Source organism: Mixophyes fleayi, chromosome 12, assembly GCF_038048845.1.
Source record: "Mixophyes fleayi isolate aMixFle1 chromosome 12, aMixFle1.hap1, whole genome shotgun sequence".
In the NCBI taxonomy this organism is placed as follows: domain Eukaryota; kingdom Metazoa; phylum Chordata; class Amphibia; order Anura; family Limnodynastidae; genus Mixophyes; species Mixophyes fleayi.
The window spans coordinates 21,165,256-21,182,297 of NC_134413.1; the positions used below are offsets into that span (position 1 = coordinate 21,165,256).

At 38.6% G+C, this 17,042-nt stretch overlaps 1 protein-coding gene across 2 annotated transcripts in view; it reads left to right on the forward strand.

Moving 5' to 3' along the window:
* Positions 1–17,042, forward strand: part of KCNH5 (potassium voltage-gated channel subfamily H member 5) — a 272,890-nt gene that overhangs the window by 85,682 nt on the left and 170,166 nt on the right. The window contains exons 5-6 of one of the 2 annotated variants that reach the window (XM_075193403.1): positions 4,087–4,122; positions 11,669–11,784. In XM_075193403.1, coding sequence (XP_075049504.1) covers positions 4,087–4,122; positions 11,669–11,784 — 152 coding nt within the window. The remainder of the gene's footprint in view (positions 1–4,086; positions 4,123–11,668; positions 11,785–17,042) is intronic. The other variant, XM_075193404.1, reaches the window with a different exon arrangement.

Consider the following 17,042-nt stretch of genomic DNA (forward strand, 5'->3'; position numbering starts at 1 on the left):
GATTTATTTCAGGCAAACATTGCCTGGTTCAATCTTTATCTGTCGAACACTGGAATTTATACATTGCCTTGTTGTGCATGCCTGTTTTTGCACTGGGTTGGTGCTAGGGTACTAGGCACACTAGACTAACCTACAGCCCCCTGCTCCCAAAACCATGGTGCATGTGTAATAATAACCCTATGTACAGTCATGGGTAAAAGTTTTGAGAACAGCACAAAAATTAGTGTTCACAAAGTCTGCTGCCTCAGTTCTTATGATGGCAAATTGCAAATACTCCAGAATGTGTGATCACAGAAGAGCGGTCAGATGAAGTCCCTCTTTGCCATATCCCAAAACAACATTTCCACTGCATTTCAGCCCTGCCACAAAAGGACCAGCTGACATCAGGTCACTGATTATCTCATTAACACAGGTGAGAGTATTAACGAGGACAAGGCTGGAGATCACTCTGTCATGCTGATTGAGTTAGTATAACAGACTGGAAGCTTTAAAAAGAGGATGGTGCTTGAAATCATTGTTCTTCCTCTGTTAACCATGGTTAGTTGCAAGGAAACATTTGCAGTCATCATTGCTTTGCACAAAAAGGGCTTCACAGGCAAGGATATTGCTGCTAGTAAGATTGCACCTAAATCAACCATTTATCGGATCATCAAGAACTTCAAGGAGAGAGGTTCAATAGTTGTGAAGAAGGCTTCTTGGCGCCCAAGAACGTCCAGCAAGCACCAGGACCGTCTCCTAAAGTTGATTCAGCTGCGGGATTGGGGTACCACCAGTGCAGAGCTTGCTCAGAAATGGCAGCAGGCAGGTGTGAGTGCATCTGCACACACAGTGAGGTGAAGACTTTTGGAGGATGGCCTGGTGTCAAGAAGGCCAGCAAAGAAGCCACTTGTTTCTAGGAAAAACATCAGAGACAGACTGATATTCTGCAAAAGGTACAGAGATTGGACTGCTGAGGACTGGGGTATAGTCATTTTCTACGATGAATCTCCTTTCAGATTGTTGGGGCATCTGGAAAAACGTTTGTCCGGAGAAGGAAAGGTGAGCGCTACCATCAGTCCTGTGTCATGCCAACAGTAAAGCATCCTGAGACCATTCATGTGTGGGGTTGCTTCTCAGCCAAGGGAGTGGGCTCACTCACAGTTTTGCCTAAGAACACAGCCATGCATAAAGAATGGAACCAAAACATGCTCCAAGAGCAACTTCTCCCAACCATCCAAGAACATTTTGGTGACGGACAATGCCTTTTTCAGCATGATGGAGCACCTTGCCATAAGGAAAAAATGACAACTAAGTGGCTTGGGGATCAAAACATCAAAATTTTGGGTTCATGGACAGGAAACTGCCCAGACCTTAATCCTATTGAGAACTTGTAGTCAATCCTCAAGAGGCAGTTGGACAAACAAAAACTCACAAATTCTGACAAACTCTAAGCATTGATTAGGAAAGAATGGGCGTCATCAGTCAGTATGTGGCCCAGAAGTTGATTGACAGCATGCCAGGGCGAATTGCAGAGGTCTTCAAAAAGAAGGGTCAACACTGCAAATATTGACTCCTTGTATAAACTTAATGTAATTGTCAATAAAAGCCTTTGACACTTATGAAATGCTTGGTCTAAAAAGGTCTAAAACACTTAAACATCAAACTTTGTGAAAACCAATACTTGTGTCGTTCTCAAAACTTTAAGCCATGACTGCATATTATTACTGGTTAGGATACATGTTATGTAGTACTATGCTTCAATGAATATTGATAGGCACCAATTAAACTGTAATTCATTTGCCCCTTCCCTCACCCCCCCCCACCCTGTTATTCTTTCACCCCTTCCATAGTCCCACCCCCTTCACTCTAACCCTGTAATCTTTTTATAATTTGTTAAATTACAATGGTTCCTGCTCTGATTATAATCACCCTGAAACGAGGGGTCCTTAAAATGCTTGAAGACCAGGGGGTATATTTACTAAACTGTGGGTTTGGAAAAGTGGAGATGTTACCTATAGCAACCAATCAGATTCTAGCTATCCTTTATTTAGTATATTCTACAAAATGACAGTTTGAATCTGATTGGTTGCTAAAGGCAACATCTCCACTTTTTCAAACCTGCAGTTTAGTAAATATATCCCCCAGGATTTCTTTTGTGGAGAATGTTTTGTGTCTATCTGGGATCAATTCATATCACCTAACTTTATTTGAAAGTTTTTATGCATACTATTTATTTTTCTTCTTATAATATTTTTGATACAGCATTGTAGCAAGAGCAAGTTAATATTCTTATTTTTATTTTTCCTTTGTGCTCTTTTCCTGCTTTTATGTGCTTCATCTGTTCACTACTGTTGCTTCAATTTAATTAGCATCACAGATATTTCTTTGCAGTCAAGAGTAATGTATAATTCCATCAAGGGCAGTAGGTATTCTCCATAAAACATTTTGACTATTAACATTTTTAGGTAACTGAATAAAAGTTAAAGTTTTCTAATTGCTTCGGTCAAATGTAGATTTATTTTGCAAAGCTTTCCCCTGTTCTTTGGCAGTAAAATAATTAGTTATCCCTCTAAGGGTCCATTTACAAAAGAACGCTAGTCACTGAGACGTTGGCTGTTAAGTGTTAAACTCCAATACGCTGAGAAATCTTTATGGAGAATTTTAGACACGTAGAAGTTTAATATGCACTAAACTGTGAATGAAAAACTACATTTCTCATAGGGATCAATGATCCCTCAGACAAATGCGTGTTACAAGAGGTATTAAGGAGGACTAAATGCTGGTAACGTTCCAGCAAAAAAATGAGTTCGTTTTTTACTGGATAAAACCATGTTACAATGCAAGGGGGACAAATTAGTTTTTTATTTTGCACATAAGTTAAATACTGGCTGTTTTTTCATGCAGCACACAAATACTTCATAACTTTATTTGCAAACTGAAATTTGAAGTTGATCTAGGACACACCCTACCCCAACTAAAAATCCGCCAACACACTTTAAATTTGCCTCCCCCTCCAATGCAACATGGTTTTGTCAAGGGGCAAACTTACTCATATTTGTTTTTGCCTTACTTTCCTTAATGAATCAGGCCCATGGTGTTGCTTTCCTCTTCAGAGTGCACTTGTTTTTGTTTCTGTCCCATATACAGTACAAACGTCTGTTAGTATTATTCATATTTGCCCACTCTCCCAAACATACTAGAGACAATTCCTGGACTCCCACAAGAAGAGACAGCCTCCCGGAAGCTGCCCACTCCACATTTAAAGTGGGCAGAGGCGGGGCTTGATGGTATTGCACAGTTCCCTCTCGCCAAAGAGAGGAGGGTTTTTAAAAAAAAATAAAAATAGGCAATTATGATATTATTGCTCTTATAATACAATAACTATGACACATGACTTGGTAGCAAGGGATCGGATATGATACCATTGGTTATGTGGTCTGGTTGTAGGTCTGAAAATATTATGTAAACCAGGTAAAGATGAGGCTGTCACACACCCCTGTACCCTGCTCCTTGCCTTCAACTACAGCATACAACTAGGTCTACCATGTACACCCCCCTGAAGTTAGCACCATTACACCATGTAACTTTTGGAGGTTAGCATGCTAAACTATGCAGGGCAGGACTGGCCAACCTGTTGGTCTCCAGCCGCTGTGAAACTACATGTCCCAGCATGCCCTGCCAACTATTGTTTGACTATCAACTGGCAAAGCATGCTTGTAGTTTCACAACACCTGGAAAGCCAGGCCTAATGTAGGGTGTCTCACCTGGATCAGAGATTGTTCTTTGGATTGATTCAGTCTTAATTTTATCTTAAACTTTGAAACGTAAAAATCTGCTAATGAAATGTTATAATAAAACATTTTACTATGTGTTATTCAGTGTTGTCCTTTCACCTGGTATTGTACAAATAACAGCAGAAGAATTGATTTTTACATACACTATGTGCTGTAACATCATCATTGTTTATTAAGGTATGTTTTCTTCCTTTGGGAACAACATTTTTTGGCTCTAAGATATGTCATTCATTTTATGTTCGTTTGACCGTTATTTTCTTGCAAAAGAGAAAAAAAAAAAAGAAAAACAAAATGGGACTTCTTTTTCGCACAGCTAACCTTGGACCAACGCCGCTAAAAACCACACAAAGTAAGTCTCAGTAGCTGCTGTAGTATTTTGACGGTCTATATAGCAATTATTTTCCTTTTAGTAGATAGAGGTTATTTTTTTTTATCCTGAGAGTGTGGTGTGGTGACTCTTTCCCTCAAAATTAATTATTTCGTATCACCATTTTTAAAACCAGTTTTCTAAAAATCTCAAGAAATAAACTGAAATCTAAATTTCTTCCTAGCACCCAAAATGTACATATGTCGCTGTCAGAATAATACACTCTTGTGAGATTCTAAATATGTGGATGTTTAATTGTCATTGGCTTATTAATTAATTTGTACCTTTATTCCTGCAAAGAAACACTGTCTTTCTTTTGATAGACTTCTGTCTCAAATGACCATATAACTGGATGTGAAGAATGAAGATTCCAGAGGCAACATTTCAGATCATTAATATTAAAACAAGTTGTACTGCCATTCGTGGCTGAATTGGTTGTTCCCTTTGTATCCAATGAGGATATACCCTATAGGAATAATTGTGCATCCTGCAAGAGCTGCTTTGGTGACAGGGATCCCTTAGAAGAATCACATTGAATATAACCATATAATCAGAACCCCCCCTGTATCCCCACCCTTATGTGTATGACTATTATAAATAAAAGTAGGAAGGGCTGCAGTCGAGATGCACTGATGTCTGATGCAGAACGCTGTCCCAGGGGCAAACACAGGATTTATAGAGGGGATGGGGGGCTCCAAATGTTAGATTGTGGTTCATCATAAGTAACCCTCAAATCCTCATATATAACCAATCATCATAATTAACCCCCTAATAATAATCAACCCACTCATCAATCTCCTTATCCTCAATCACTAGCCTCTTGAACATCATTATCATCACCTCAAAATCAACATCAACCTCCTCATCATTAATTATCCCCAACATTACAAATGAACCACCTTATAATCATCACCCCTCTCATAATTCATTAATCCCTCCTCATAATCATTAAATCTTTTAACTTCATCATAACAACCCCTCTAACTTCATTAACGCCTTTATAATCATTAACACCCTATTTCCATAATTAGTTAACCCAACATCATCCATTTATTTCATTCATATTTATTAACCTCCTCAATCATTACCTCCCTAAGACTCATTAAAAAGTACCCTATTAAGAACAGTAACCCCTCACCCTCATAACTCCCAGTCATCATGCTTAACCACCTCAACATTAACTACCCACCAATTATATTCATTCCTCCTCCATCTCCACCTACCTGTTGCTGATCCGTCATCCCTGTAATAGTGGGGGGCTGATTACATGTCAGTTTCCATCTGTGTACTTCTGCTTCCATATGCACTATGGTGCGGAGGAGTGGGAGGGGTGACGTCCTGATGCCCCGCCATTCATCTGTCAGAGGAAGGGGCTAGCAGAGAAGATGTAGGGGCTGCCCACTGCAGTAATTGGCTGCTTGGCCCCCACCTTGAAGAGAGTGAGCTATGGAATTGCATCCAAGTATAATAGAAGAAGGACTACTGTGTGATCTGTGATGTATTTGTCTGGTGGTGTATTAATGAGGTCTTGTGGGTATTCTTGTGCGTATTGGGCCCGTTTATGTGCAAATGCACCTATCATTTTAGGTCAAGCACATGGATTTCCGGTCAAGATGGTGGCATCTGCAGGGCTGCAAAATGTAGCATCTTCTGATGGTAGGACTTTGGCAGATCCCTGGGGAGTGTGGGCTAGGCAGATGGATATATTACACTACTTATACACCCATATGCAAACACAAGATTTTGTTTTGTGGGACATTATCAAATGACATCCAAGTGGTTAGTAGATGTTCGCTGGTTAGTAGGGGAACACACCAATTTATGTCCCCCAATAGAGCTCAAATGTTGCTGATATTGGTCAATGTGAGTCATGCTATACCTGTAATTATAACATTCAAATGCAAAAAGGACACGTAGTAGAGACAATTTAATGGTCATCCGGAGTCCTGAAGGCTTGAGGACCGCTTGGGCACACCCAGGACTGCCATCAGAAGCTGCGGTGCCCCATACAAATTAAACAGACAGGCCTCCATCCCTCCTTGACCATCACTAATCCCCCCCTCCTCTGCACACACCCTTAGAACTATCAACATATCTATCAAACCTCTGCACACACCCTCAGACATACCCACATGTCTATCAAACCTCTGCACACACCCTCAGACCTACCTACATGTCTATTAAACCTCTGCACACACCCTCAGACCTACCAACATATCTATCAAACCTCTGCACACACCCTCAGACCTACCAACATATCTATTAAACCTCTGCACACACCCTCAGACCTACCCACATGTCTATCAAACCTCTACACACACCCCAGACCTACCTACATGTCTATCAAACCTCTACACACACCCCAGACCTACCTACATGTCTATCAAACCTCTGCACACACCCCAGACCTACCCACATACCTTTTACATTTAATGAGATTGGTGCAAGGGGGGATAGCAATATAATATTTAGCGATCTGCTATTGTTTATTCAACAGGGGGGCTTATGATGGGATTAATGCTAGGGGGCCGATGATAGGTTCTCAGCAATCTAGTCAACAGAGAATATTGTAATCCACATATATCACTAGACCCTCACCCATTGCTAAATGTCTCTCATTCTCTACAGTGCTTCCCTCAGACACACCACTACCCCTTATTCTTACACTGTGACCCTCTCTACACACCAGACATGTCTATCTGTAATTACTGCCTCCTTTAGAGGGTCACACATACTGTCATGTAAGAAATCCTTATTTTCTTTAAGAGTTAGCAAAGCTCTTATTATGACTGCATAAAACATTATCGGAGCAACAAAATCTACCCTTAATGTAATATCAAAAGGCCATTGGTCACCTATAATTGAAATTTCTGCCTACAACAATATTCTTAAATACTACGGTGATGAGGTCATCAGTGACTGGGAGCTACAATATCACAAGACATAAATTTAAAATAATAATACATTTGAAAAAAAGGTCTCAATGCCCCCCCCCCCCCCCATCAGCCCAAGACCCCAGTCTGTCCTCGCCCCTTGCTAATACCAGCCAGTATTCCAGTTCCTTTAATCATCCAGATGACCATTTCTGTCTGTTTAGTGACTCTTAACCCCTCAGGAGCACATTAGACACACTGGGCCTGAGTTATTAAGTCATTAAGGGGAGCATACCATAAAAAAGGAGTAACTGTGGACCTGGGCAAAACCATGTTGCATTTGAGGGGGGAGGTAAATTTAAGATGTGGGGACAGATTTATATTCGGGATAGGGCATGTCCTAGATCAACTTTAAATTTCAGTGTAAAAATAAAGCTATCATGTATTTATGTGCTACACGAAAAGACAGCCAGTATTTAACCTATGTGCAAAATAATTTGCACCCCTTGCATTGTGACATGGTTTGTCCAGGAAAAATCTTACTGTTTGGCTACTGTGGAATGTCCACAATTTTTTTAAATAAAGAAAATTGATGTTTTATCAGGATCTTGATGGGATGTTTTCACTTTTCCCACCATGCAAATTTCTAATTGGACCCACAATCCCAATGCAAGTGGCTTTTCCAGTGCCAGTTTCAAAAACCCAGACAAGGGTATACATGAATGCACTGGGCGGACAATTAGACACATTAGCACAAGCAGAAAAGCTCTAAGGGCCTGAGTCATTAAGGAAAGTAAGGCAAAAAAGAGTAAATGTTCTCCGACACAAACCATTTTACAATGGAAGGGGTGCAAATGAGTTTATTATTTTGCACATAAGTTAAATACTGGCTGTTTTTTTCATCTAGCACACAAATACTTGATAGCTTTATTTTTGCAGTGAAATTTAAAGTTGATCTAGGAAATGCCCTTCCCCAAGTATAAATCTGTCCCTGCATTTTAAATTATCTCCCCCTCCAACGCAACCTGGTTTTGCCAAGGTGCAAAGTTACTCAATTTTTATGCTTTGCTCCCCTAAATCACTCAGGCCCAGACTGTCCGCAAGTTTAAAATTTCATAAATTACCTTCAGTGCCTTACAAGAGCTCTCCAACTGATCTTATATATTTTTGATAATCTTCTGACTATACAATAACTTGGCATGAGTATGACATCAGTGGGAGAAAGAGGTAGCAGACACCTTAACTCCCTCATTTTGCTCACATCACACAGAGAGATAGCGTAAAACTAGGTCTAGCAAATCCTTTTTACATGAATTAGGCACAAATTAAGGAAATCAAAGTCAGATTAAAGTCCCTTTAAATTCTGATAACTTTCTGAAAGTCTGGCACGTGAATCTTGCTAATTGCTTTTTTTTTATTAGGCATCTTGTGTATCTCTACAGTTTAATGGCTGATCAGCTGTAAATCATAAAAAATGCAAATTTGAAAGCATTGGAAAGACAGTGTTCCTTATTGTAGATACACAAATATTTTTTGCCCTGGTGGAGTTTTCCCCTGTGGTTACGTCATTGGCTATAAGAGCATTCATATTCAAAATCAAAACTCATTGTGATTACCCCGTGAACAGTGTGTACAGTATGTATAGTGCTATGAAAACTGTTACATTTACAACAATCCCTGATTTGTTTCCACTGACATCTCTGTGCGATAACCTCTTTTACTCATTTAAGCATTTTCGGGTGTTTCATTTCCTCATTCACATTTCTGTGTGTACATTTTGTGTATCGCCCATTGTAAATTGTTTACAAATAATGTTTATTTTTAAAATCATAGACAAATGTGACTTGTTTTGCTGAGAGCCATTTTAAAGCAGAAAAACAAAACAAAACATTGTATCAAATTGGATCTTGAATAATGTTTCAAAATAACAAATCCTAACCAAATAAGAACTGATGTGGTGTATTGATTTAAAACATACCTAAGTATGCTGTGCTTTAAAATTGCCTTATTTTAGTGCCTTTTCGTAGTTAAAACCTCCTCAGGATTGGAATAAAATGACTATTGCTTGAAAATCAAATGCATATTGATTTGCTTGTGTTGCAAATTACACCATGCAAGTCAGAAACTGTTTTCTGCGGCTACGGAAATATTTTTATAATATTTTGTTCAGCTGTTATACAGTTATCTTGGAGATTCCAGCTTTTATTTATTTATTTTTTTATTCTAGATAATTTAGCTAGACAAGCTGTTTTACTGGCAAAAGTCTACATTTCTGATCCAGCAGACAAATGATTAGGAGCTCCGTAACAAAGAGTGGAAATTATAAATTGAATTTTTAAATGGATTGATTGAAAGCTATTTCATTTTAATACATAGAGTCTTAAAATGTACCTGTTTCTAGACTTCCTGTTCTTTGACCCAAAATACAAGCCCACGTTTAACCTTTGCAGAAATTAAGCCTGGGTAAGCTTGAATCCCAAGCAGATGTTAGTTACAAATCCTGCCCAGTATTTTGTAACACAGGTCATTCAAGGCATTTTATTCCAATACTGTTTCCATGTAACGTGCACTGTTAATTGTACAATTACATGTTTGATAATATTTTTAGGAGATTTGTACATGTAAACTACTCACTGTGTTTTTTTACTTATAATGCTAATATTTCTATGCTAAGTGAAGTAACGGTATCTGGTAACACATTTGAATTCTGGGGCAGGACGAGAGTCCTGTCACTCAGCACTGTGGTAAGATTTAAAGGGCCACCACACTTTAAATACAAGTTTCTTTATATGGAAGAGATGCAGTCAACATTCACAAATAAAGTTTTAGGCTATTAGAATTTCAAATGAGATAATGAAATGGGCATGAGTCATTAAGGTGAACAAAGCACAAAAAAGGAGTAACTTTGCACCTGGGCAAAACCATGTTACATTGGAGGAGGAGGTAAATGTAAAATGTGGGGACATATTTATAGTTGGGATAGGGCATGTCCTAGATCAACTTTACATTCAGTGTAAAAATAAAGTTATCAAGTATTTGTGTCCTAGATGAAAAAACAGCCAGCATTTAACTTATGTGCAAAATAATAAACTAATTTGCACCCCTTGCATTGTAACATGGTTTGTCCCAGAGAACATTTACTCCTGTTGGTGCCTTACTTTCCCCACTGACTCAGGCCCATGGTGTTTGGTGGAAACAATTATTTATATAATTTTATTCCGTATTCCCCTTTGGCAAAACAGGAAAGGCTTTTGTACGTTTAATAAATGGTACCCCGGGGATCCAATTAGAGATGGTTATGGCAGATTTTGGATTTTGCTGACCTAATTTTACTAACATACATAGTATGAGACCATGAGAACTATATAGATTTGTGGACATCACAACTTGCATTTTCAAATTAAATCAACTTGTATTTTAGGTCTGCTGGCCCTTTTCAGTTGACTTGGAGATGCCACTAAAACACCTCATAATTACAGATGAGTGAATTGATTTTCTTATAAACATGCATCAGATCTTTATATTTGTCATTTAAGAACTGACACAGTTATATTTCTCAAATTATAGGGAGACTCACATGTTAAAGATTAAATATTAAATATCACATGTTAAATATTTAACTAGTTAAATATTGAAGCCACAAAGCACAGGAAATACAAAATACTCATGTACCACACAGAATCCAGCACACATAGCTAAAATAACCTATGCGACCATCCAATCAGGGGCCTCCTCTTATTTTAGCCCAGTGTATAGGATTGCTCCCGCCTTCTTAACCAGCTACTCCAGTGATGGCTAACCTGTGACACTCCAGGTGTTGTGAAACTGCAAGCCCCAGCATGCTTTGCCAGTAGATAACTACCTAATAGCTGGCAAAGCATGTTGGGACTTGTAGTTTCACAACACCTGGCGTGTCACAGGTTAGCCATCACTGAGCTACACCAAGGGGGTGCAAAGTCGGGAAAACTCTACATTATCTTAAGGTGTGAATTTTCAACTGTTAGCGTGTACAGTAAGTAACCAAAAGGTTTTCTTTTCTAATTTACTTAAGATTTCAGTCTATTACAAATCCGTTTGTTTACTCATCTATATTTATGAGGTGTTATGGAGAGATATGTAAAACTGCTACTTATTCAATCATACATGTGTAGCATTGTATAATATGTTCCATTTATTACCTTGTACAAACAACACAAGTGATGTAACTCACAACAAGCAACCAAATATGAGCTTTCAACAGTCTAGTAGGAACTACACAAATGAAAGTTACTAACTGGTTGCCACAGGCTAAACTTGTGATACTTATAACATGCTATTAAATTATATTGCTATGCTGCTTAAAACATAGAGATGATTGTTGGTATTATTGGTAGTGGCAAAAAATGTTTCCTCCAAGTTTAGTGATCTGGAAATGAGAGTGTTAAAAATGTAACCCATTAGGAAAAAACATGGTGTAGGGGGTTACACTGAACAGCAGACTTTCAGTGCTGTCCTTGTGGGTGGAGTTCTCATTAGGCTTAGCTTTAACACTTTCATTTCCAGATCAGTCAGCTTACTCGTGTTTCTGAGATAGCATTAAAACAAACTCAGGAGTTATTTACAAACGTCTGAATCATTTCAAAAATGACTACTCTTATTATTTTGTTTCTCTAAAGGATGGACAAAATTTGCCCGGTTAACTCGCGCGTTGACAAACAGCCGCAGTGTTTTGCAGCAACTGACGCCTATGAACAAAGCGGAGGTGGTCCACAAACATTCCAGATTAGCGGAAGTAAGAAATTGTGAATTTTAATTCATAATTTAATTCATATAATTCATTGTTTCACACTACCTTTCAACAAAGGGATACAGTGGAAGTATGTATGTTCCTATTCTATTTCTGTTTACTTTAGACCACAAAAACGCATGTCATCAGGTTATTAAAGGTGCAATAGAGTATATATGCATTCCATAATTATGTTACCCAATTGAAGTATTACGCTAGATACTACAATTTGCTAGAATAACTCCTGATATTTGAGATGGAAACAGTGCCTGAAATCACCTGCTTAAAATGCATAAACACAATCTTGCTGCCATTTGGCAGTCAGATTGTTAAAGACTGACACAATGTAACAACATTTGTAACCATGGAAACAAACATTGAATTGCACTGATAGCTGCATTTTGCTGCAAGTTTATATGTCACATGTGTTGGAAAATACGTACTATACCTTGGGCGTTTGCTCAGTGTCAGTTGACTTTCTGTTCATGCCACCTGGTAACGGCATGACTTTTTCTACAAAGCAGAGAAAGATATGCCAACATAAAGTTAATTTATCTGCTTAGTTTATGCCTTGTCCTTATAATTTCATTAAGTTGACTATGTCCTCCTTTGTTTTCTCTTTCAGTTGGTAAAACTATTTTGCACGAAATTCTACATTTGGTCTTTTAAGGCCATTGGCAGGCCAGGCACTTAACGACACACTTTACAAAGTTCACTAGTTAATTACATATTAATTAGAGAAACTCAAGCACTCAAGTAGGTCAGTGGCCCTCGCTGACAGTAGAATACACCCGTTCCGCTGTAAACATTTTTATTTTTCTTGCTAATGTACAATAAAGGCATAATTGCTTTTTAATTTGTTTTCTTTCTTTAGCGATGTTTCTTCATATTTTATAATTCCATCGAAACCACCAAAGTTAGTATAGAAAAGGTAGCAATGAATTGTGTCTGCATTCGCTCTCTTGAGTGAAGGTGTCAAAACTGTTGCTTGGAATACTAGTAAAAGATGAGAAGTTTTGACTTTAAACCACCTTTTAGGAACTGGCTACAAGATGTGTAGTACAACTGCCTGAGGGCTCACTAGAGAACTATCTTACCAGTGATGTTACTGTTTCACAATGGTACATTGTATCATAATTGCTCAGCCATATTAACAGTTGTGAATAATGAGAGTGTGTATTAATATATTATGGCCAATTCTAAAGAGGCTAAAAAAGAAACCCAGTTGCCTTTATAGCCACTTCACATTCAGGGGTTACCAAAAGGGGCTTCTATTGATTATTATTACCATTTATTTTTATAGCGCCACTAATTACGCAGCGCTGTACAGAGAACTCACTCACATCAGTCGCTGCCCCATTGGGACTTAGGGCTAGATTTACTAAACTGCGGGTTTGAAAAAGTGGGGATGTTGCCTATAGCAACCAATCAGATTCTAGCTGTCATTTTGTAGAAGGGACTAAATAAATGAAAGCTAGAATCTAATTGGTTGCTATAGGCAACATCCCCACTTTTTCAAACCCGCAGCTTAGTAAATCTAGCCCCTACAGTCTAAATTCCCTAACACACACACACACACACACACACAGAGACAGACAGACAGACTAGGGTCAATTTGTTAGCAGCCAATTAACCTACCAGTATGTTTTTGGAGTGTGGGAAGAAATCGGTTTCCCCGGTGGAAACCCACACAAACACGGGGACAACATTCAAACTTCTCAAAGATAAGGCCATGGTCGGGAATTGAACTCATGACCCCAGAAGTACTAACCACTTAGCTTCCCACAATGTAGGCATCTCCAAACAGTTTTCATTCATATGAAACAGTAGCTGACCTTGGAATACAGCAAGATACATGTGTTTTGCCTAACTGTGCAGAGATACCTGACAGTTACACTTACAGGAGTGAGAGCAGGTATTCAACTTCTCGTTACATTGCTGCAAAATGTGCTTATGGGAGTACTTTGATTTTCCCTCTGGCCTGTGAGTAAAACACTCTAAAAAAAACTTAATCTAACACATCCTTTATCATGTAATAAACTGTTATTGGCCACTAAACTACTCTCAAGTTAAGGCAGAAAAAACTATCAAGACCACGTCATTGGTCAACATAATTTGTGTACTCCCACCACATTTGGTGAAAGTGTCTTAAGGGTCCGCTAAAACTAAAAAACAAGTTGTTGTTTTTTATATAAAGGAGCAACGAATGGCACTCACAAATATATGGACATGCTCCAGGATCATTTTGAAACAGAATATATTTGAGATAATGTTCTCAGAATGATAGTGGGGGGGGGAGATATTTTTCTACGCACAACAGACTTCATGTAAGCAATCCCATTGAAGTAACGCTGTAACTGTCGTCATTTAGCCACCTCTTGCGGAAGATGCACGGCATATGTAAATAAAATAGCAAACATTTCAAATTCCGTCAAGGTTTGAAAACTTTTGCACAAATACTTGCAAACTTTTTTTTATTTTTATCAGTCCTTTAAAGATTACAAACCTTAGTAAAATTACAGAACAATTAATTATTAAACAATTAACAATTAATGTAAATTTGTTTCTCTTTCTCTCCGTTTCTGAGAAGTTGCTAATCAAGCTAGCTTCAAACATTTTCTCGCATAAGTACAAAGGGTCTTTATTGCACTCATGTGCCTAATTAAAATAACAGTAATGTATGATTGCTTTTCTAAAAATAGCCTCTTTGTGAAGTGTAAATGCTCTGGTTTACATGACTTAGCAAAGGTACCTATGGTTTGTTTTTTTGTCCTATTTATCCATCTAATTATTTTCAGGCTATTTCACGAATATAAGATTCTCTTTTCTGTCGGTTGTTTTGTAACAATTTACTGCACTAGCAAAGGTTGCATCAGATAATAATGCACCCTCTAAAAATTCAACACGTCTGTTAGAAAGATATGACATTGTTTTCTTTGCACATCTGTAATTAATCCCCCCTGGGGTAAGGTTACACTGCCATCCTGTCTTCCACATAGTGGTTAATAGGACGTGGACTGTCCTGTACTGCATGATTCATGTCCTGATGAGATCTTTCGATTGCCACAATTAATAATTCAATGAGTGTTGTTAGCCTTTGGAACCTAATCAAAATTTAAGATAAAAAGTAGCTCCTTTTTCCTGAAGGCAAAAATGTCTATAATAAAGACTTTCTAAAATATGGACAATTCAAGAAGACCATCTGTACGTGTTACTATGCAACCGAACAACCCAAATCCATATATTTGAGTATTTTATGTCTCTAGATAAATATATCCTAAAATAGAATGCTGTTTGATGCTCATACTGCAGCCTTTCTCTGGGCTGCTATGTCTATAAAGAAGTGTACATGAGGATGAATGTAGGCAAATAGATTTGGGGGCAACTCTCAAATCAATATAAGAAACCCTACATTGAGAAAGGATAATCCAAGTAAAATCTATCCATATCTATCTATCTATCTATCTATCTATCTATCTATCTATCTATCTATCTATCTATCTATCAATCTATCTAATCCAAGATCCAAGTGAGTTGTAACTCAAGGAATTTAGATAAACAGCAGTCTCCAACATAAGATGTTTATTCCAAATAACTCCAACATTTCAGTTACAGAACTTTCCTCAGGTATGTGAGTGTCACATCCCTGAGGAAATTTATGGAGTGAAATGTTTGAGTTATTTGGAATAAACACCTTATGTTGGAGACTGCTGTTTATCTAAATTCCGTGAGTTCCAACTCACTTGGATCTATTCTGGGGCCTACATTGGAGGGCAGAGGACAGAAACAGTAAAGTTTTGATCGGTTAAGGTATGGCTTTCACAAGACATCTGAAGATGTCCTATGGTATCTGGCACCAACAAGCCATTAGCAGCAGATCCTTTAAGTCCTGTAAGTTGTGAGGTGGGGCCTCCATGGCTCAGACTTGTTTTTCCAACACATCCTACAGATACTCGATTGGATTCAGATCTGGGGAATTTGGAGGCCAAACACTGACTGTGTTATTACTGTGTTAAACCATTACTGAACAATTTTTGTGTTGTGTCAGAGCGCATTATCCTGCTGAAAGAGGCCATTGCCATTAGGGAATACCGTTGCAATGAAGGGGTATACTTGATCTGCAACAATGTTTATGTAGATGGTACGTTTCAAAATAACATCCACATGAATGCCAGGACCCAAGGTTTCCCAGCAGAACATTGCCCAGAGCATCACACTGCCTCCGCCAGCTTGCCCTCTTCCCATAGTGCATCCTGGCGCCATCTCTTCCCTAGGTAAATTGCGCACACACAACTGGCCATCCACTTGATGTAAAAGAAAACATGATTCATCAGACCAGGCCACCTTCTTCTATTGCTCCATGGTCCTGTTCTGGTGTTCACGTGCCCATTGTAGGCACTTTCGAAGGTGGGCAGGGTCAGCCCATTACGAAGCAAGCTGCGATGCATTGTGTGTTCTGTCAACTTTTTTTTTAATAAACATTTTTCTAAAATTTGCAAAAAATAAAGAAAACAGATATGGAAAGCAAGTGGGGTACAGAAATAAAAAAGGGGCAGGTATAAGGGGATAAAATGTAAATGAGAGCATATTTAATCAGCACAATAAGCAAACAACAATAGGAATATGCAGCTGAACATCAGGCATAGTAACAAAAGAAAGAGGCCAAAGACATCTTATATCAAAGGTAAAGGGGGAAAAAGTAAAAGGGAAGAGAGTGATGGAAAGGGGGGAAGGGGGAGAAGTCACTGCTCAACGAAAAGAAGAGTAAGGGAAACATCAATTCTGACACCTTTCCATAATAGCCAGCATTAACGTTTTCAGTATTTTGTGCTACACTAGCTCCTCTGTGAGATTGGACCAGACGGGCTTGCCTTTGCTCCCTACGCACATCAATGAGCCTTGAGCGCCCATGACACTGGTGCGGATTCACCGGTTGTCCTTCTTTGGACCACTTATGGTAGGTATTAACCACTGCATACCGGGAACATCCCACAAGACCTGCTGTGTTGGAGATGCTGTGACCCAGTCCTCTAGCCATCACAATTTGGCCATTGTCAAAGTTGCAGTCAACATTTTGCTTGGCCATTTTGCAATTCAAGAAGTGACTGTTCACTTGTCACCTAATATACCCCATCCCTTGACAGGTGCCATTGTAATGAGATCATCACTTCACTTGCCAGATGTTTTAATGATATGGCTGATATACATTGATCATTCAGCTTTTTCTGGCTGGTATTTGTATATAGTCATGGACATCCTTGGTG